The sequence below is a fragment of the Nannobrachium achirus genome (assembly GCF_963921795.1).
Source record: "Nannobrachium achirus genome assembly, chromosome: 13".
Taxonomy (NCBI): Eukaryota; Metazoa; Chordata; class Actinopteri; order Myctophiformes; family Myctophidae; genus Nannobrachium; species Nannobrachium achirus.
In genome coordinates this window covers 43870445-43888061 of record NC_137833.1, presented here as the reverse complement: position 1 = coordinate 43888061, position 17617 = coordinate 43870445, and the positions used below count along the sequence as shown (strand labels likewise).

The following is a 17617-nucleotide window of genomic DNA, read 5'->3' as shown; positions in this document are numbered from 1 at the left end:
TGCGGAGTGACAAGCTGGAAAGGTCGTCCGGATCGGGGCTCGAACCCACGACACCCTGTCATGCTTCAGAGCCTATGTGGTACAGTATGCGCCTGGATCGCTAGGCCAGCGGGCACCCCGAAATAATAGATATTTTAACCACTTTTAACTTGTCATCTCTATTGTGTTCATGTAGTTATGGGCAAAATGTTATTTTCTTTTTAGAAAATAGTTGATCTACAGGCTCACAATGCGTTGTGATGCGATGTGTTATCTTGTGAGCTTTTAGATAAGCTATTACCACTATTAGCCGTATAACAAATAACTTTATAATTTATAATGTTACCTCTAAAACAAACTAAAACCACAAAAGAACGAGAGCCTGGAGTGAAGACGTGACTAAACCTTATTTATTTATTTGAAATTTCAATAGAGGATCAACCATTGAGTTGCAGCAACTCGTTTCGAGGGTGTCCTCGAAAACTTGTTGTCAGTTTGCATGTTGGATCATGAAGAAGTGTTATTGTTTTGGTGGTGTTGATTGTATTTGTCTGAATGTGTTTCCAGAATCTCGGCTGAACATTTGTGATCAGGATTGGCAGCTACGCAATAGAAGAGATGATTATCTATAAACACTTGGAGAATGTGTCTGCGGCTGAACATGTTCTGTTGATCAAGATATTTGATATTTCCGTAATCAAATGCCTGCCCTGGACATTACAATGTAATTCATTTTTGCTTTTGAAGAAATACTTTAGGTTAAACAAACTCACTTCTCCCCTACCAGAGAGAAAAATGTTAACAAAAAATATTAAGGCGGAACATCGCTCCTGTTCAGAGGAGGCTTTGGGGGAAGCATTGCAGTGCCCTGAGGTTTGAACAGCGTAGTGAGGAAAATGAAAATACTGTACTCAGTAACCACGGAAAACTTGACAAGACTCGTTCTGTGTGGTTCGGAGGAAAGGGAGTCACGGTTGTCGTAGTGGGAGGCAGGCGGGCAGGCAGGCTGGCTGTCAGTTTCTGCCTCCTCAGTCGGTGCGGCACAGCAGCTTTATCTCTCTGCCTGGACCACGAGGTACACTCTCCACCTCTCGGGAGCCCTCCGGAGCGAGTAACGGACATGTGGCACCTGCTTAAGAGCGAGATGGAGCACAGGGCTCACCTGGTAACCCTGATGTGCTGCATGGGTCAGTATTTATCTTTCAGCAGCACGGAGAAGTCGTGGTCGTGCTGTTTATTTTACTAGCAAGCGTTTCTGAAAGATGCGAAAAGGAGTTGTTGTTCTGTGTTAAAGGGAACAAGGTTATCAGTTGTAGTATTTGTCTCCTGGTTCCAAAGTCTGAGTCGGCGCTCGCTCCGTTCCATGCTGCCATAGTTGTTGTGATTATAGCAACGGTGCTAAACGTGATGTTGTTATGGATGGGATTGACTCGTGCTTGAGGATATTCTCCTCGCGAAGCGGTACTTGATCCTGCCTGTGCCACTTTCTCTGTCCCACCTGGGAACTGGAGAAAGGAGATCAATAGCCTTGAGATAACAAGGCAGGACTGCTAATACTTGACCGCAAATCCATCAAAAGCGTCTTATGTGAGAGATGTGAGTTCCTCCTGTAATATCAAGGTATAATAATATAACCATTCATATCCCAGGCTCATGCGCGTCACTGGTTGCTCGGAAGCAGGGCGGTCTGGTTGTCATGGATATGAGAAACAAAAAAATACTGTGGTCAGCAGTATGCAGTAAAGAGCCCTGCCAACTTGACCTCATGGAAATAACGCTCCATCTTTTCAATCACTGGCACTCAGTAAAATTATAGATGCTTTTGCTCTTAAATGACACACACACTGAAACCATAACTCTAGGAAACATAAAATGTTTTTATGGATGTCTTGACAGTTTCTCCAAACAGGAGCTGCAGTCTATGCTATGTGCAGTGAACTCTTGTGTCATCTGTTCTTCATGTGAAAGTACACATGGGGACCTTTTTTGCTAACCTGTAAAAGACATTTCAAAGTTATAAAGCTGAAATGCGATTCATTCATTCAGGTGCTGGTCTGATGTCAACTTTATGTCGCTGCTGTCGGATGGAAATCTTGTATATAAAAACATTTTAAAGTTGTGAAAATAGCCGATCTACAAGCTCACAACACATCATGTTGTGAGCTTGTAGATGTGCTATTTTCTCTACTTTTGGGGAACACTCTTGTATGATGCAGTAGGACATTAATGTGCAATAGGCCTATGGGGTTTCTGCCTGCCAGCAACCATATAATAATTGAACCCAAACACCTCTTTCATTAACACTCCATACCATGGTGCTTATTGCTGTCTTTCTCTTCTTATTTTCTCAGATGAAAGAGACAGAGTTCAGAAAAAGACATTTACAAAATGGATAAACCAGCATCTAATGAAGGTAAGAACTTATTTATCACATTCCTATTACATAGGAAATAATAATGTATGTTTGTGATATGATATCTGTTGATATGGTAACTATGTTTTGGCTGTACACAGTGCAAGTTTAATGCACATAGTTTCAGTATTGATTATGATTAATGAACATCTAGTGAACCATTTTTCATCTTAAATAAATAACCACTTTTAGAGCTGTTGGCAATGATGACAGCAGTGTGCAAGTTTAGGCCCACCGTCTAAACAATCACAGATATTACTACAGGCTGACAGACAGAACACATTTAACACGACTTGCTGTGCTAATTCTCTCATACACTCTGCCAAGAACAGGTTGCTTTTAGTTGACGTAGGAATTTAAATCACTTACTGTAGCGATTCATCTGCCCAGGGAATTAGAGCAACTCCTTCACAGATACAAGTTCCTGCATGCAATGTATCACTTATTTTTTCTGTGCACAAATCACTCTTTTCTCTCAAATGAGCTGCGTAATAGAGGTTGGAGGCATCAGTGATAAATTATGAATCCAGATGTTGTACATCTGCTCATTTCAGTCATGCAACATGTAAATTTGTAATCCTGTGATAGAATCCCATCCCACATTGCATTTTTCCCCCATCAACATTCAAGAAGGTTGAACTAATTTCCTCACTGCATTTCAACCTTTCATTAAATAGTCATGTTAGTATGAAGTTATATTGAATAACCTCTCAAAAATAAAATGTCATAAGCTGTTTAAAAATAATAACTTTGATACTTATTTACATTTGTATTCAAAGAAAAGCCATTCTATGTATTCATACAAGGTTGTTCTTGCAGTGAAAGTTAAGTTTGCATGTTTTTCAGCTTTAGCAGAAGTTTAAAGTTTGGTTTGGGGGGGGGGGGCACTAAAACAGAGATAACGTAAATTGTTTAATTAACAATCATATCATGTTAACTGACATGTTAACACTTGTTAGTGATTTTAATCTGATTTTAGTCTTAATATGTGGGTCACCCAATTTCAGAGCGTCAAATCAATCAGTAGTGTATCACAGCAGAGAGCGAGCCACTTGAAATCCCATCTTATCATTGTGTCTGGGTCACAGACCGTGGACTGTGTGACATGTCCGTTAGGACACAGAGGTGCTGAGTAATAGTGGTGAGAAATATTTGGCTGACCCAGTACCATGCGATGGCTGCAGGTCTATTTTGGTTCCACAGCTGTGCCTGTTAGCTAGGATTATAGCACTCAGAGTCCTGTGGAAAAGCAGGTCAGTAGGCAGCAGTGGTGCACACTGCACAGTAACTAAGTACATTTACCGTACTCGAGTACTGTACTTAAGTACATTCTTTGAACATTTGGTTGCTGCTGTTGCTTTTGCAAGCACATGACTTTCCCTTCGCTACATTTCAAATATAAATATTGTACTTTTGACTCCGCTACATTTCTATAAAGGGACTTTGAGGACCCAAACTTATAAAATTAGATTATGATTTAACCACATACAGCTCTATATCAAATATATTGAAAGTAGCCAGCCATGTTGTGAGCTTTTAGATCTGCTATGTTCACTATTCTTGATAATTTCGGAACATTTGTTTGATTAGGCCTTATGTTCTAAATTTCAATAGGCCTACACAGCAATGTAAAATGTACTTCATAATTTGAAGTTGAACTTTTGAATACTTTTAAGTATTTACTTGAGTATATACTTTGTCCTCCACTTGTAGGCCGCAGGGCGGGTTTAGAGGTGTGGTCTTCAGGCAGGAAAAGGAAGCAGAAAGGCCTTCTGGGAGGCCGGAGCCTCAGACTAGAGGTGTTAAGAGCCTGTCTGAGGTGCTTAGAGAAGAGGTGTCACAAACCATATGCTCACACCATTATTCCAAGTGATTTATACTTCATGCATTGTCCTTTAAGCCTATAGGAGTCACAAGAGCAGCTACAGACATCGCCCACCCCAACACAAACTCAGTTTTTACTGTAGCTCCAAGTTAGAGGCGCCGTTGAGGATTCAAACCCCTAGTCTCCTCTCCACAGTAGTGTGCCGGACCTTAAGATGTTTAGCCCAGATGCCTTCATAAAGCCTTTTCATATGACCATACACATCTGAAAATTCAATGGGTTTTATGTTTTGGCGACACGGTTGTATGACAGATATAACTGTATACTTCTCTTACAATTTACACCCGTAAAATCCATTTGGTTCCATTTGTTACACTTTCAGAGTTAGATTAACTCAGGATTTCATTGCGTATTATCTGTTTCCCATTTGTCACCAGCCCCATTAATGGATAAATAAATAGATGGGCCTTTATTGATCCCGCAAGGGAAATGCAGTTGTCATAGCATGAGTGCCTAGATAGATGTGTTTCCTCTGTCTTTACTCTTTACATGCATGTTATAACAGATGACAGGTCCCAGCCTTTCAGGTTCTCTGGAACAGGTTGGGCATAGCCTGAAACTTCAACACAATCTGACTGAATGGTTTTTATGTGTGTGTGTGTGTGTGTGTGTGTGTGTGTGTGTGTGTGTGTGTGTGTGTGTGTGTGTGTGTGTGTGTGTGTGTGTGTGTGTGTGTGTGTGTGTGTGTGTGTGTGCGCCCGACTGTCCATCCTCCTGACGGAGGCAAGTGACTTGAAACACTAAATAAAAGGTTGAGTTATGAATCCGCTAAGATAGGGGTTGGGGCAAAATAGTTTTTTACGACTTGAAACTGAATCAGCTGTACACCTTTTTAATGCTTACACCTTGTTACGCCCCTTAGTCTAGGGGTAAAAGAGTGCAACATAAAACAAGAAGGTGACAATGGTTTGATTAGAAAGTGAGATTTATTGCTATTGAAGTGAGCTTGACGACAGGGTGAATCCAGGCCAACACAACAAACAAACAAAACTCTAACCCCTTTCCCCAAAAATGCTCTAAGGAACAAAAAGACAATAAACCTACCTTCTTCAACTAAATAAAAGAAGGAGAAAACAAGGAAAAACGAGTGTACAAACAAAATGGCAATTCAACCCTACTGCCCCATGATGGATATGTAGTCACTGCATTGTGTCACAATCACAACAAGCTTTAGTGCAACTTGGATATTTTGAATTCAGTCCTGGTTGTGACGCTTTGTTTTGATATGCATTCCTATAAAAGTCTGTTCCAGCACTAGGTGTGTAAACTGGCGCTGCCTGGTGGCTCAGCCGGGTGGCATACCGACAGACAGTGTGTTTCTTGTGGGCATGGGGACCCGGGTTCGGACAGACAGTGTGCTTCTTGTGGGCATGGGGACCCGGGTTCGGACAGACAGTGTGCTTCTTGTGGGCATGGGGACCCGGGTTCGGACAGACAGTGTGCTTCTTGTGGGCATGGGGACCCGGGTTTGGACAGACAGTGTGCTTCTTGTGGGCATGGGGTCCCGGGTTCGGACAGACAGTGTGCTTCTTGTGGGCATGGGGACCCGGGTTCGGACAGACAGTGTGCTTCTTGTGGGCATGGGGACCCGGGTTCAGGTCCGACCCTGTCTTGTCTCGCCATGTCTCTCGTCTAGAGTCTGATTTATTTTTAGTTATGTGCCAGTGAACTGCCATGCCAACTTCACCTCATGGAAAATAGACAAGCTCACAATGTGTCACGTTTTTAGCATATAGATTATCTTTTCCGTTCAGGCAGTTTTTTTGATATCTGCTATTAATCAGACTTAACTCTGCCCTTGGTTTCCTGTCTCTGCAGTCTGCACTATCCTATCTGAGATGAAGCATAACAATTATAAAAAATAAATCATAAAGAACTAGAAGCAGTGCTCTTCCGAGCCCAGGTCTCCACCAGGTCAGTTAGGTTATTGTGGCCTCCTGGTGGCGTTATAATAGGCCAATGTGAAAAGGGTGACATGTCTTCTCCGGCCTTTCACTGCAAACGGACGCTCATTCATGATTTGAGGCATTTTGTTCCAAAAAGGTGTTTTGCTAAAGTTAAGCTGCTGGTGGCGCTATAACGGGGCAATGTGAAAAGTGAGGCATTTGTTCCTTGACTTAGTGGGAATGTGCGTGCAACATTTAACGGAAATTGCACGCTGTTCATGATTTGAGGCATTTTGTTCAAAACAGACAAATCCCGCAAACTTTGGAAGCCAATCTTAGCCAATCAGGATGGAATATGGAAAATGGGACAGATCCATGTCGATCACATGACTGTAAAGATACTGTTTTGTCTACCGACAAAATCTGCAGGAGTGTGTTTTGCTAAAATGGACCTCATGGTGGCGCTAGAACAGGCCCATGTGAAAAATGTGGGGCAGAGGTTCTGAGATGGCATCCAGGGAGTGTGTGACACACACACACACACACACACACACACACACAGATGGACAGGGTGCAAAACATAGTCTCGCCTTGCCTTCGGCCTGGCAGAGACAATAATAATTAATAAGTCTAGGTGTGTAAACCAGGGATTCCCAAACTTTTTTGTCTCTGGGCACCCCATGATTATTTTTTTAATCCGAGGCACCCCTACATTATAATTTTCTCTCCCAGCACCTTACATTTATAGGATATCGTCGTTGTCAGGTGGAAAACAATGTCCAAAAAACGTTCCTTTTGTATTTATCATCTATAAAATGTACTAAACTAGTGAAAACTAGTTTGAGAGCGATGCGAGGCGTTGTGTGCTTGTAGATCGGCTGTTTTCACTAGTTTTGTGCGACGGTCTTGTATGATGAAGCAGGGCTTTGCTTTACCAAAAGACGTACACATTTGAAACTTGGAGATACGAGGTTTCTGCCTGACTGTGACGATATTTTAGTGATTATGTTGCAAGGAAAACGTTGAGATAATAGCCATTTTGGATAGAACTGACTGAAAATAACTTTGTACTTCAAGTTTAAAATGATACTAAATATTTTTTCAAGTGTCCAAATAAAGTCCAAATATTATCAAATGATCTCGCGGCACCCCAGGGTGCCCCGTCACCCACTTTGAAAACCCCTGGTGTAAACAACCTTAGTACTTTGAGAACTCAGCAGTATTTCTGAGTGAGGGATTGGTTTGTGGCTGCGGTTTCTTTCCATGAATTTCACTGATCCACGCTGTAAGGCAGTAAGTAGTCTAGTTACAGCAAGACACTTAACCACTTAAACCCTATTCCGGGACAAACATTGTGCAAATATTGCAGATCTAGCTTGTAAATAGATTTGTAGAGGCAAATACTAGCAGACCTAGAGCCCTGGGGGACTGATCAGCCACACACAGGTATGGGAAGCCAACTGCTCCCCCAAGTGCTTACTCTGAGAAAACCACCCCTCTACAGATCTTCCATGTATAAAGGTGATGACTATTTAGAATAAAAATAATAATAATAATAATATAAGTAAGCAGCACATGCACAACATCTTGCATGTGCATGACTTTAGTACTTAGATCATCTGTTCTTGGGGCAGAACGATATATCAGCCATGATTTGACTATTGACGGCAATGATGAAATATTTTCAGAAACGTTCACAAATAGCAAGTGTGTAATCCTCAAAATTAGAGCCATTTCTCACTGCTATGAAGTGTGAGTTGGAGTTGGGCTATTTTATTTTTAAATAGCGATAAATATGGATTAAGTGGTTCAATATAAAATGATGTTCCGTTCATGTGTGTATTACATATTTACTTGTTTGCATGTTCATTATAATTCAAGTTATTTATCATATAGTGATGGTTACAATTAAGAAAAAATCTATCAAATAGTTATTTTTATTTATTTGTATTACATTTTTTGTTTGCTTATTTGGGTCATTTCTAAAACAGAAACTTTTAATCAAGTCACATTTTTTGATTGATTAAAACGTTTTTAACGTTTTGACAAAATATCAGTCAAAACATCAGTAATCATGGTCTAGGACTCTCCAAAATCAGGATAAGCAGCTGATCAGACACAGAATTCTAGCATCGGTCGGGCTTTAATCATCTGTTCTTTACTCTGTTTCATCCTTAGGTACGAAAGCATATAAATGACCTGTATGAAGATCTACGAGATGGACATAACTTGATCTCATTGCTGGAGGTCTTGTCTGGGGACTCACTGGTGAGTTGAGATGTTAATTTCTATGTTATCCTGATTTAACCAACTAAGCCCTATTTTATACTTGGGCTATTCGAACATTGTCGATCTACAAGCTTACAACACATTGCCATGCGACACAGTGTGAACTTGTAGATTTGCCCCCCCTTCCCCCCCTCTCCTTTTTTTCCATGAATTCTGACCAGTCATGCTGATCAAAAAATACAAACATCAGGGTTAATGTGGTTAAGCAACTTCCATAGAGATTTCCCTTAAAGGATAAAAATAAATTTAGGAATTCGTACTCTTAGATTATAGCTATACAGAGCAACAGCAGGCATCTATTCAATTAGTGACTCACTCCACCTTTTACAACACCATGGAGGGCTCTGGGAAGGATGATCAGATGGCTTCAATACTGTCACACTTATGCATAATTAATATTCTCCCTACTGCCGCTCCATTTAGAGGGGAGAAGGGAGAAGTGGATTTAAACATCTTGAATGGGACATCTTGAATGGGATTGGCTGGGATTTTGCACCTCTGCTGGGAAGAGAATATTACACAATCAGAGCACACTTTTAAATCACCTTTTGTGATTTGAGACATAACATTTATTTTTGTATTGGCGTTTTTTAACCACCCATTTTTGTATTGCTACATGTTTCATCGCGGTACTCAGCAATATTACAAAAGAAGATATATCTTATGGTTACCTTTGTCATGACATTTATCCAGCCAGGATGGCATCAAGTTCTATCAGTATCGGTCACTATAATAATAAACTATTTGGTAAACTAATCCTTGGTTAACAATTGAGGCTTCTACAATAATCCAAAAAGACATGAGCAGTCGTCTCTGTTGACAGTTCTCTTACCGTGTGGACGGCTCTGAAAACATTCCAGTAAAAATGATCACCAGCAATCTCTCAAAGTAGGCCAGTCACAATTATTAGATAATCTCCTAATCGCAATTATTTGAGATAATCGTAATTATTTTTCATTAATCTTCAGAATCGTTTCCATGTAGAAAAGTTTTCATACATTTCACACATTTTCCATTTCCAAAAATAGCAGAAATAGCAGATCTACAAGCTTATGACACATCAGCTTGTAGATCAGCAAATGTGTGATTATGAAGCCTAACAACTAAACAGAAATGAAAGTTGTATTCTGTTCCAATGTTCAGTGCCAAAACATGATTAAATTGTTAATCGCAATTATTTTGTGTGACAATTAATCGTCAACTTAAATGTGTATTTGTGACAGCCCTAAAGACCTTTAGGATCTTTTATTTCATGACACAGCAGCAGCAGCAGGAACAGCAGCGGATGTTTCGTTCTGAGCCTTTCCTCAGCGTGATACAGTAATACATGATAATTATCACACTGAGGAAGGATGCAGCTGAAACATGGTGCAGGGTCATGAAATAAAATAGGACTTTCACTGAGTGTTGCTGGTCATTTGGAAAAAGATTCTAAACCTGGATGGAATAAGTTCCCAACCAAATATATTTTGTCTACCACCAGTTTAGTTAACTTGCTAACTATTCTGGAAAACCTTTGAAATAAGGAACAGGATGCTAAATATTCTATCATGTACAATTCTGCATGTATGACAACCCTGTTAATATACCCTCATCACCAAGATTAAATAGTCAGCTGAAAAGTACATTCATGTTGATAGACATTCAACTAGATTTGTGTTCAATTCTATTATTGTCATCGTTATCATAATATCATGTTGCTAGCCTGGTGACCTATTTGTCTCCAATAGAAGTTGATTTGTGCCATTAATTGAGCAGTAGTTGACAGAATTGTTCATGACAGATCTCTGCTATTTAGCAGTTCTTTAGATGTTCTTTCCATACAGTTACAGTATTGCAACGGTGTGCATTATGTTCTATGAGCAAAATGACCGAAATCAAACTTTTGCAGTTTATACTGTCTCATCATAAATGACATGATACTGTATATGTGTGACAGAATACTTTGATCTAAAGTAGGGGTGTAAAACTACTGGCCCGTGGGACAAGTGTGTCCGAGAAATGTTTTGTGGAAGAAAATGATTTGCATATTATGTATTTATTAGCGTATAATGTGTCTCCCTTTAACTGTAAGTTAAAAGTAATGATAATAGTAATACCTGGTAGGCAGTCTTCTTCATAAGAATCTAACCTTGTGAAGTGATTTTTTAAAATATTTTATAGCAGAGACGAAGTCAACGCGAACAAAATCGAATGTAGCCCAATCAAACCTGTGACCAAAAATAAGTCTTAAGGAAGACGGTGTCAATGGTGTTACATCGGTAGACTACAGTGCTGTTTCTGACCTTTGTTAGGTTAGAGTGGTTTAATAGTCTCTGTAGAGCCATTTGTCCTGGACCATCAAGAGTTGCTGTCAGATAACATTCAGGCTTGATGCATATATTAAACAACACACAGTGTACTGTACGCACACAACCTAATTACACCATGGACACATAACTAATCTATTACAAATTCCAATTTAGTAATTTAGCAGACACTGTTATCCCGAGCGACTTTCATGTTTTTATTGAACTCCAGTCAATTCAAATACTCCTATAATGCTGCATTGACATAATGCCACAAATGTAACTCTGTACTAAGCTTACTTACCATTATTCAGTAAACTTGGTCAACAATGGGACCAAGGAAAATGATATCTGCAAAGTTTACAGGTTGTCAGTCTGTACCTTCATCCTGACTGACTCCTAGTCTTTATGAAAATGTGGTTAATGTCAGCCACAATATTTCGAGTCTGTCTTACCACCGTCCTGCAGAGGCAGGTGATTGAAGTGTGGATACCCACTAGTTTCCCTGCTCTGTTCATAGGATTCTGAACATGAGACCACATAAGGATGCCTTGGCAGAGTATGGATTTGATTGTTAGACTATAGGAGATAATGCTCTTGTTGATGTTATGTTCCATAGGTCAATCATCAAATCCATACTCTGCTAAGGTATCCTTATGTGGTTTGGCGATTTCATTTTGAATCAGAAGGTATTGGTGCATCAGCAGATTGTGTTGACGTTGACATCATGTTCTATACGACACTGTTTATTTTGCACGACTTCAGCAATACTGATTGCCACCGTCAGGTCGCAGTTACTATCAAAACCTCCACCGGCTGTCAGTCTGTCTGTCAGTCAGTCTGTCTATCAGTCAGTCTGTCCGTCATGTCACACTTTTCTCCTACTCATATCTCTGCCACCGTTGCCCCGATCCATGCCAAACTTTGCACACACACTAACCACAACCTCTCATTTCTCACATAGCCCTATTCTAGCGCCACCATGAGGCCGATTTTTGCAAAACACATTTTTGGATACTGCTCCTACAGATTTTGCCCTAAAATCACGCAAAGCGGTACCCAGTATCTCTAAAGTCATGTCATCAACATGGATCTGTCCCATTTCCCTCCTGATTGCCTACCATTGTGTATGCGATCTGACGGTCGCTTATCTCTCGATTTGGGAGTCTTACTGGTACTAACCCAACACCAGTGACGCAAAGTTCCATCCACAAAGCGTGTCTCTTTTGGTTTTCACCTGTCTCCTTCTTGTTTCCTCCTGTTCTTTTCACCTATCTTTAATGATTTACTTTTGTTTTTTCTGCTCATGTTCTTCTGTATCTTCCTTTGATTTGCGTTTACCATCTGTCCATGTCTTTCTTTCTTCTCTGTGTATTCACCTTTCCTTCGGTAAGCCAAGGGAGCGTGATTTTCTGAAGACATTGCGGTTGGTGAGTGCGTCATCAGCATGTGCAGTAGAGCGGCATGGAGACCAATGGGATGATGATGATGATGATAAGGGGGTAGGTGTGGCTTCTGCCATCCACCCCCTTGTAACAAAACTAATGTTGCTTTTAACGGTGCTTTCTGTGGTTATTAACAGGAGTGGAGCAACAATCTCAACATAGTGTTTACTGTAAAGTCGTTATTAGGAATTAGGATCATTTGCTATTATAAGGCTATACGATTTAATTTAGTGCAATGTTACGATGTGCAATATGCTATGATGATGCGTCACTGAAGAGGTAATCAAAATCAGGTTAAATGCATTGCTTAGAGTTGCCAGATGATATTGATGATGCTATAGAAATGCTCATATTATCTAAAGACCCAGGCAGGTTCACAACTGATCTTATTGAGACTATCGTACAAAAACGTAAAGGAAGCATTCTATAAGAGGTATCGTGTCAGACTTTGTCGGCCATTGAATGCTTTATAATCAAAATGTAAAAGGTTTGTGATTCCGAGGAATGTAGCTACAGCTTGGGTCTTTATGTCCATTTCAATAGCTTTGCAGATCATTGAGCCACACAAGCGCATCATTGCAACCCTCTGAATATCAGGACATTTTTCATCTTCTGCTTATGGGACATCTGCTGAACAGCCATGGTAGCCCTCATGAAAGAGCTGTGTTGAGAGGAGAGCAGGTTTTACTGAATGTTGTTGCTCTGCTGTGGAGTTGAATGGGATTCCTTAGCAGCCTGTCTTGTCCAGCTGGGAGGGGTTACTGAAGGCAGGAGTTTCCTGCAGGCACTGGGCGCTGGCTTGTAATGCGTTTTTCCATCTCATTACCTCACGCTGTGGCCCATCATTGCCCACGTGCACCAGTCACTAGTGGTTGGCTACTTGCTCAGATAATGCCACTCTGCCATTGTGCGTAAGATTAAGTGTTTATACAGTATATCACCGATAACTGAAAGATATTACTGTTGTCTTTTAATTGTCCCTTTATCAGTTAATACACATTGAGAGTTGGTTTTATCAAGCATAGTCACTCTGTTTTCATATATTATATATTATATACAGTATACAGTATATACTCATATTTGCACATGACATTTCTTGGAGGATGGTGAAAAATGTTCTGAGCAGTGTATGCACAATTAGACATGGATTATTAAATCGCTTGTAGTTACTAGGGCTGCAGCTATTGATTATTTTCTTAGCGATTATTCTATCGATTCGAGAAGCAATTCTTTTCAAATAATTATAATATCTGTATATATGAATGAATCGACGCAAAGAAATTCTAATTTAATAAATTGACAAAAAAATTACTCAATTGATGTCACAGTATCTACTGTAAATACACAGCAAAATAATGCATTTTAAGTCTGTGTATTGTATGTTGTTAATTGAACTTTAGATATCACCTACTGTATGTGCTTTATCGTACAACAAATAGTGAAAATAGCCAATCTGCAAATGTGTCATACATTACATTGTGTCCTCAAATTTGATTGTCGATAGATTAATTTAAACCAATTATTTTCTATAATCGATCAAGTTTGATGAACTGTTGCAGCCCTATTTGTAGGAAATGGCTGCTCTTGTTTTCGATAGAACTTGTTCTGTGCTTCTTCCCTTTGTTGTCCTTACCCTAGCAGATCAGTGGGTAAGAACGTGGCAGCATGTCCTGTGTACTCATAATACTAATGACATTGTTGGCATTCGTCCTGTAATGGTGAGAGCCTGAAATTACATGACTCCTCTTTCCTCTTCTACGTCCACAGCCTCGGGAAAAGGGAAGGATGCGGTTCCACAGACTTCAGAATGTACAAATAGCACTGGACTATTTAAAGAGGCGGCAGGTAAAAACCATTATACTCTACTGTAATCACTGCTCACTACTCACTACTGGATATTGTTATGAGTCATCACAGTATGCAATACTGGACTAATACGAATATATGATTCAACTGGCTAACATTGCAGCACCTTTGGGGACTAGTTTTTATACATACTGTAGGATTAAGATGCACGGTGCCTGACAGTATGCCCACTATGAAATAACATAAATTATAAGGTATCAGCTCTTTTACTCTTTGGCTCACAATGTTACACCTGCAGTTTGGTGTTTGAAGGGAAAAAAACACACACACACGTTGACCAATGTTTAAAAAGACACTGGTAATTTTCTGGGTTCTGGGCTGTCGAAGCATGCTATGTAATACTCCACACCATGACAAAACTGACTGTGGTGTTTAGTTGTCCAGCATGGCCAAACATGCCCACTTGTAAGGTGCCAGGGAATATGCTAAACTGGATTTAAAAGCTAAACTGTTGCCAGCTAACAGCGTTTGTAAAACACAGACATTGGAAGTGTAGCAGCACAAGTGTAGCTGCACACATAATTCTGCTACACAAAGAAGTATTCAATGGCTAGGCCACCTTCATTGGGTCTAAAAGTAGCATTGTCATACTTGTTCGAGAAACAAGAGTTGACATAACCAAATAGAATCAATATAAAGAAGGAAAATGCTTGTATCAGAGTTAAGTTAAATATATATTTACTGTGACTGACTGTGCTGCAACAGAATATTCAGGCAGAGTTTTGCTCATTTTGATCAGTTTGTCAGCTAGTATTTTGTACAATGACCAGCTTAGCTGGTGGAAAACAGCTTACTTAGTCTCCATTACAGTTACTTTAAGTTAGGTTTAGTTAGTAGGCTATTCACTATTTGAGAAATAGAAACTCACGTGAATCCTCTGTATGCTTTTATGAACTACAAATGTAATATTCAGCATATGGCTGTGATTATTAGCAAAAAAAAGATTCTATGCATAATATGAGCTATGAGTTTGTGCAGGGTTGCATTGTGTTGATAGGCCAGATAGGGTCCAAAACATGTCTGCAAAAAAAAAAAAAAAAAAAAAAAAAAACATTTAAGGAGCAGAGTCGGTAAACTGTGAGTGCCCCCTGTTCAAGACTTCAAGGTTCTGATGAAGACTTGAACAGTTGTAACATTATCTGTGCCAGAAGAAAAACAAATGTTTAGATTAGAATAGCCTATTTGATTAAGTGTGTGAGTCAAATCTTCCTATTTACAGAGTAATGTATTGGACATGCTTGAATTGAATTTGGGCGTGGTGAGAACTGTGTATTCAAGTAAAAACATGCCTGCTCATCACTCATGATGATAATGATATTCCTTTATTTAAGTGTCAACCTTCAATTGAAGCCCAGCACATATGGGCTGACACTTTTCCTTTTCAACTTCCATTAACACTGTCTGATCAAGCAAACATCTGAAAGAAACACAGATAATACACCGTGAACATAGCATAATTAGGCCCATATCTCACATAAAAAGCGTAGATTTCCTTCTACTCCAAGTCTTAGAAATACATTTGGCTGTACAAATACTTAAACTTAAAAACATCACTCCAATTTCTGTCCATCACCTACCCAGAATTTTTTTAAATATATTTTCAATCAATAAATGTACATAATCCTCAATTATCATATAGTGTACAATAGAACATGTCATGAAATGAAATACATTTTCTACATAATTTAGATAAAAAATATGTTATATGCTCTTCTGGCATAATGAACCAGGGTACATTAACTTATTAAAACCGGGAAAGTATCTGTGTCATTTTATATTTTAGCGATGGCTATTAAAAAAGAGCAGATATGCAAGCTCACAGCATGACACAAAGTGACATGCTGTGAGCTTGTAGATCTGCTATTTTTGAATAGCCAAACACTAAAATCTAAAATGACACAGATGCTGTGAAAATGTTTGAAAATCTTTGAATATATATATTTTTGAAAGTGAACCGGGGGTCCATGGAACAAAATATTTTGAGATGGAGGTCGGCAGCCAAATACATATCATTTTAGGGATCCGCTTTGGCATGAAAACTTTTGAGAACCACTGATATAGCAACATACTGTACTGATATAGCAACAAACCGTTAGGATTGGCCTCAGGTCTTGGGTTAATAAGGCGTAGGATACTAGGTCCCAATCGAGCAACACAATGACCTCAGGACCGTAACACTGCTTCATCTTATGTTTCACATAATGCCCAAACAGACACAGTTGATTCATTCAGTGACTTCACTACTAATGATGACTGATCATGATTCCATATCCACCCAATAGCTGCACTGTCTGACACTATTCTCTTTCTTTGAAAATGATCTAGCCATTGCCTCATGATGAATGGTAAAAACTGATTCATAATAAATCAATACGCCTCCCTGGTCCCACATCCCCATGATGGCATTACAAAAAGCATTGATTACAGTCCAGCCTCCACCCCTGTTAGGATGTGACGAAGAACACGGCATGGTTGAACTGTTGCCAGTTGTGATGCAAGAAGCTCAAGGCTTGAGACAAAGGGCTCATAGATTCAGGCTTGAATTCTATTGTTTTAATGGCATCGTAGATATATTTACACCTCATCCATATTCAAGTAAAAAATTAAAAGCTTACCTGTTCTAGTTATGTTATATCCTCCAAAGTGATGCACAGTATTCAATTCTAATTAATACATTAATTACTCTCAGAAAGACAAATAAATTGCTCCTAATTTCCAGGTAAAGAAATACGGTGGCTATAAGCTACAGTATGTATTTTGACTTTCTCCTGTCATGTAGTATGATTGTAAAACAGCTTTGGTGTGCATCTTTTGTAGTATAATTTAAGCAAGATCGAGACAATATTCCAGACAACTGAATGCAGTTTTAGCTGAACTGGGTCCTTGACGTGCTCATTATAATGCCTATGGTGCCACCTTGTGGTACTTGTTAGTATAAAATACATCAGGCCAAATCCTAGCAATGTATTTGAACAAGTGATACGCATCTGTATTATATTAATACACGAATGTACTGTTGATAAAACGTGTTGAGAGACATATAGAGGTGTAAGTAAATAGCCTATATTTGTTTGAACTTATTAATTGATTTATAATGTATTATTGTTTATTTTGTATTTTTTTCAGGTCAAACTTGTAAATATAAGGAATGATGACATCACAGACGGTAACCCCAAGCTGACCCTGGGATTGATCTGGACCATAATTCTGCACTTTCAGGTCAGAACTGTTGTCAGGAGTGTTCTCATGAAGTCCATTCTCATGTGGATGCTACTGTATGCCTTTGGTTATTTGAAAATGTGGATCAAAAAATGTTACATTTCTGAAAGAAATGCCCAAATTAGTGACACCAGGGTTAATATGGTTGACAAAGAAATTAGTAAGACATTATTTCATAGTTTCATTAATCCTTGCGATCTGCAACATGTTTTCAAATATATATTTCGTAACGTAATGAGCTTGACTTTAGATAGCACGTATATTTCCATGTTCATGTTTACAGTGTTTTGTAATAACTTGCATTTTGCTGTGTGCTGAAACTATTCAATGTAGTCTTCCATGAAAAG

The 17617-nt window shown here is 39.3% G+C and overlaps 1 protein-coding gene across 1 annotated transcript in view; it reads left to right on the top strand.

The window, feature by feature from the left end:
* The window catches only part of LOC308297343 (microtubule-actin cross-linking factor 1-like), a gene marked incomplete at its 3' end in the record, with an annotated part of 47617 nt that overhangs the window by 27541 nt on the left and 2459 nt on the right, over positions 1-17617 (top strand). Inside the window, exons 3-6 of the mRNA XM_080740756.1 lie at positions 2331-2392; positions 8342-8431; positions 13953-14030; positions 17178-17270. Coding sequence (XP_080596882.1) covers positions 2331-2392; positions 8342-8431; positions 13953-14030; positions 17178-17270 — 323 coding nt within the window. The remainder of the gene's footprint in view (positions 1-2330; positions 2393-8341; positions 8432-13952; positions 14031-17177; positions 17271-17617) is intronic.